Source organism: Camelina sativa, chromosome 6, assembly GCF_000633955.1.
Source record: "Camelina sativa cultivar DH55 chromosome 6, Cs, whole genome shotgun sequence".
NCBI classification, from domain to species: Eukaryota; Viridiplantae; Streptophyta; class Magnoliopsida; order Brassicales; family Brassicaceae; genus Camelina; species Camelina sativa.
Genome location: NC_025690.1, coordinates 5,259,642 through 5,264,641, shown reverse-complemented (window position 1 = coordinate 5,264,641; position 5,000 = coordinate 5,259,642). Strand labels below are relative to the sequence as shown.

General features: G+C 37.4%; 1 protein-coding gene and 1 pseudogene across 1 annotated transcript; both read right to left on the bottom strand.

Moving 5' to 3' along the window:
* LOC109133288 overlaps positions 1-1,046 on the bottom strand; it is a 3,343-nt pseudogene extending 2,297 nt beyond the window's left edge.
* Positions 1,736-4,238, bottom strand: LOC104698713 (WAT1-related protein At3g28070). Its single transcript, XM_010414120.2, has 6 exons — positions 3,988-4,238; positions 3,840-3,905; positions 3,608-3,721; positions 2,449-2,695; positions 2,157-2,318; positions 1,736-2,062 (listed from the first exon to the last, which is right to left on the bottom strand). The coding sequence occupies exons 1-6, from the start codon at positions 4,182-4,184 to the stop codon at positions 1,736-1,738; spliced, it is 1,113 nt and encodes a 370-aa protein (XP_010412422.1). The 5' UTR covers positions 4,185-4,238.

Sequence of the window (5,000 nt, the reverse complement as noted above, 5' to 3'; positions counted from 1 at the left end):
GTAAGGGCCCCTCTCAACTCCTACGAGTCGTCTGGCGGAAAATACTTTCTGAATGGAGTAAAAGAACTTGGGATCGTCGATCTCTTCCTTCAAAATTTGGATGAGTCGATGTCGGTCGATGGTGTGAAAACACTTCCTGATGTCGAATTCTAAAAACCAGCGAGAGATTCCCCACTCTTCTTTGATCCGCCTTAGGACCGAGTGGCAGCCTTGACCCGAGCGGAAATGCGATGTGTCTGGAAACTCGGGATCGTAAATGGATTCGAGTACCATTCTGATCGCCTCTTTCATGATCTTTTCTATAGGTAGAACTACTGTGAGCGGTCTAAACTTCAACCCTTCTTTCTTTCTTCATATTGTAAAGGGGGGGAAAAGCTCGTTTTTTGCTCCCCTTTTTTATAATCAAAGGCCCTCCTGCCGTCGTTTCAGTGACTCATAAGGCTTCCCTCAGTTCAGTCTTTTTGGTTCTTGAAAATGGTCGCCACCTCTCCTCTTTTTTCAGTCGATGGGGTTCCTCTCCTTTTAGTCGAGTAATCAATACCTCTCCCAGGACCGGAATGATTATCCCTGCCCGATGGGTCTACATCCATCCCTGAATGTCGTCGGGTACTGTTCACTTCCCCGCCATTCTTGTAACCGTCACCTGTAATCCGCGCGGGTGTGTCCGCACCCCCCTGAGTGGACGAGAAAGAAAGGATTTCTCGGAGCAACCCCCCAGGTTCCAGACCCAGGAGTCAACTTTCCCGTATGAGCATTCGGTACATGTATCAGTCCGTGGGAAGAGGTGAAAGGGTCACCACTACTGAGGATCTCCCCCCCTAATCTTAGATAGGTCGTCTGAGGGTTCGCCGCGGTTCATTGCTGTGCTTACACACAAGGCTACCCTTCTCCGAAAGCTACGCGGGACCACCTACCACTAGTCTTCGGCCGGAGGGGTTTATTGCACAAAAACGGCCGGGACGCAAGCTCCTGAAGAGGGAAGCCCAACGAATGTCAGATGCAAAGTTCCGCACCTCATTAAGATCATATTGGCATACTCTCCCAAAAAAAAANATCCGCCTTAGGACCGAGTGGCAGCCTTGACCCGAGCGGAAATGCGATGTGTATGGAAACTCAGGATCGTAAATGGATTCGAGTACCATTCTGATCGCCTCTTTCATGATCTTTTCTATAGGTAGAACTACTGTGAGCGGTCTAAACTTCAACCCTTCTTTCTTTCTTCATATTGTAAAGGGGGGAAAAGCTCGTTTTTTGCTCGCCTTTTTTATAATCAAAGGCCCTCCTGCCGTCGTTTCAGTGACTCATAANAAAGGAGCCAAACTTAAGTAAAATATGTTAACTCGTTTAAACTAATAACTTATTTATGAATGTTGGAGTACAAGGAAAAAAATAATCTAAAATATACATAGTATTTGCTTTTCCAACTACTAGGTTCATAAAGACTTATAACCATTTTATAAATATGGTATTTGTTAACTAATAGTCTAATAGTAGTCTATTTTTTATTTTATTTCTAAACTTGGTCGTTCTTGCNGGGCTTCCCTTGTTCAGTCTCTTTGGTTCTTGAAAATGGTTGCCACCTCTCCTCTTCTTTCATTCGATGGGGTTCCTCTCCTTTTAGTCGAGTAATCAATACTTCTCCCAGGACCGGAATAAGTATCCCTGCCCGATGGGTCTACATCCATCCCTGAATGTTGTCGGTTACTGTTCACTTCCCCGCCATTCTTGTAACCAGTCACCTGTAATCCGCGTGGGTGTGTCCGCACCCCCCTGAGTGGACGAGAAAGAAAGGATTTCTCGGAGCAACCCCCCAGGTTCTAGACCCAGGAGTNGCACAAAATCGAAGATGAGTAGATGTTTTTTTGTTTATAGATATGTACATGTACGTATGAAAACAATATTGATTCATGTACCATCCAAGATAGAGAGAATCGTTGAGAAAGATGGAGCCCATACCCACTGCTATTAAAATAGACAAAGGCTTAAATATTGCTAAGTACACTGGTCCTTTGTGTCGCACTGTCCATGAATGAATCACATAGTATACTGATGTTATTATTGCCTGAAATATTTTATAAAGAAAACTATGTTAAAAGAAAAGAAATAAAGGTGTATTTTGATGTAAGAAAACAAAATCTAAAATGTATATAACATACCATAGTAACAATTGTTATCAAAGTAATATCGAAATGAATGATCCAAACGCTTGGATTGTTCTTTTCGACTACTAGTCCAATCGTCGTGGTCACGAATGAAACACATAGAGTGTACAGAAAGGAGACTGTGAATGCTGCTGGATATTCACTCATTATATGCGCCTGTCAGAAAAATCATTTTAATTATAAATAAATATTGGAATGAAATTGATGTTTCATATATTAATATATCAACTCTCTATATAATTTTATACCTCGTTATTAATTAACGACTGAACAACAAAAATGGTACCTGTAGAAGGAAGGAAACAGAAACGAAGATGCCTTGTATTGTAAAAAGGGCTCCTCGGATGAGCCAATCAGAGTTTGAAGATGACAATGATGGAGAAAACAGACGGAAGTTTACATACGGCAGAGAAGATGCGACAAAAACATGTGGACCGTGGTAGAAGATCACTACAAGTGCGCCTGTTAATGAAAGGATTGTCCCCATCACTTTGGCTACAGTGCTCCTTTCTTTGAATGATACCTTTTCCATCCTTTATTCAAAAATTGACATCGAATGTGTTTAGTTACGTTTCATTCCGAAAGATATGAATATGATAAAAGAAACACCAATTAATTTTGCTCAAAAAAAAAAAAAACACCAATTAACACATATTTATTACATTCATGCAAACGTCCTTGTTAGATTTGGACCACAAGATATTGTGCGATAGTAACAAGCTTATCTTCATATCATTTGAACTTGAATAAAATGAACGTATTGATAGAAATACTTAAGAATAATTAAAATGGATTTGCCTAACTACTTAAAAATCCGCTACCAGCTAAAGCACATACAACAAAAACTATTAGCGTATTTCCTCAATTTGGTTCATTTTTTTTTTGTTAAAGGGGTTTTCCTCGGATTGGTTCAACTTTTTTTTTTTTTCAACAAAATATTGTTTACTCAAAAGAATCAATTGGAAGGATTATTATTTTCCTTGGATTAGTTCATTTGAACCGATCTTTAAAAATATAAAATTAACACAAAAAAAACCCTAACTTCTTATATTGAATTACATGGCAATGAAAAACCTCACTACTTAAAAACGTTTTGTAGTAAGTCAAGCAGTAAGCAACCTTCAACCTTCAACCATTTTCTTATAAATAACTATTTTCTGCAGCTTTATTCATGTTAGGTATACCGTATACGTGATCTGTCATCTATGATCTATTATTACGTACGTATGTTATTTTTTTAAATGTAGAGATCGCTAATATATATTAAAGTTATATAATACTATCTAGCACGTTGGATATTACTAAGAGTATTAGTATATATTAAATGGGCCAATTAAATATATTTATTAATCTGTCAAATGATATTTAAAAAAAACTGGCTAGAATAAATCTGCATTAATCTGAAATCTACAAAACTTCATGATTAGGAAAAAAAAAAAAAAAACCTGAAGATCACAGCGAGAATGAAGGTAAGAGCAGGAGTGATATTGGCTATGGCGGAGCCTAATGTTGGGTTGCTGTATTCGATGCCTATGTATCCTGTAATCACATACATCGAACTGTTCTTTTTTTTTTTTTGTATATTTTTCAACAAAAAATCATATATTAGCAACACTTAGTGGATGAAAATTTCATATTATACATTTTGGAAGAAGGAATGTTGTATTTGGAATTTACCCTAGAAATCCCAGAATTCCAATCTTACAAAGTATTGAGAGACTTAGTGGAGGAAGCGATCTTGACCTGTAAAAAAAGGAAAACAAATGAAATAAAATATATACAAAGAATGGTTATGAATGGTCTTAATAAAGTTTAGATTAGAAACCTTTTGGTGAAGAAAAGAGAAGGAAGAAGGAGAAGAGAAGCAAGAAGGTAAGAATAGCCGAGGTAAGGGTAAATGTTGAGTCCCTTTGAAGTTGCTACTTTAAACAGTGTACTTATTCCGACGACGCTTGTTTCAACTCCAAGCATTGCCGTCAAGAAGACGGCCTCTCTCCGCCAGAGGCTTACTGTTCCGTCCATTATTGGAAATGGTAGAAAGGTTTGGTGTGGAATGTGAGTCTTTAATTCGTTATCCCACTGGTGTGTTGTGGGACCAATAATTGTCGTTTCTTGAAATTCATTTTAATATTATTCGCACCAATGTACCATAAAGAGGACCACAAAGAGATACATACAACGATGGAGAAAGCTTTAGTGGGATTCTACAGAATGGTTTTGCTTTCAATGAGCAAAATGGTACCCCCACTTTAATCACATCAAGACTCGTAGTATCCCCCTATTGATGGGAAACTAAAAAGCAATGTGGATGCTTTGATGGAAGGAAGGTTTGGATATTTGTGAAGTAAGATCGATGGATCCTTAGGGACATGAAGAGAGATGTAAGATGGTTTGGTGCCAAAGCATATATTATATCACTATTTTCTAGACCTTGAGTTGTTTAGTTGTTTAGTTGTTTAGATACCTAAAACCTTGTTTCAAATTTGGTAGAATTTACTGCTAAACAAGTCTATTATTTCTCCTTGTACTTTGTTATCATTTATTGTTGTATCCCTCTTTTGGTTAACACTAATTGTTGAAAGGGAGAAACAAAATGTTTGTTCTTTGAAGTATTAAAATAAAGTTGGTATATGATTGAGTTAACACATAAATAGAAACAAAGAGTAGACAATACTCAAGTTGGGGCATACACAACAACCCAGTGATAAATATTGTCTTTAATTCATACAAAAAAATTATTGTCTTCAAAACTGACAGTCTTAAAAATTATAATAAGGTCTTGACACAACCTAAGGAAGGTAATATCAATCACATAATCAAAAATTTGGGTGAGGGGGG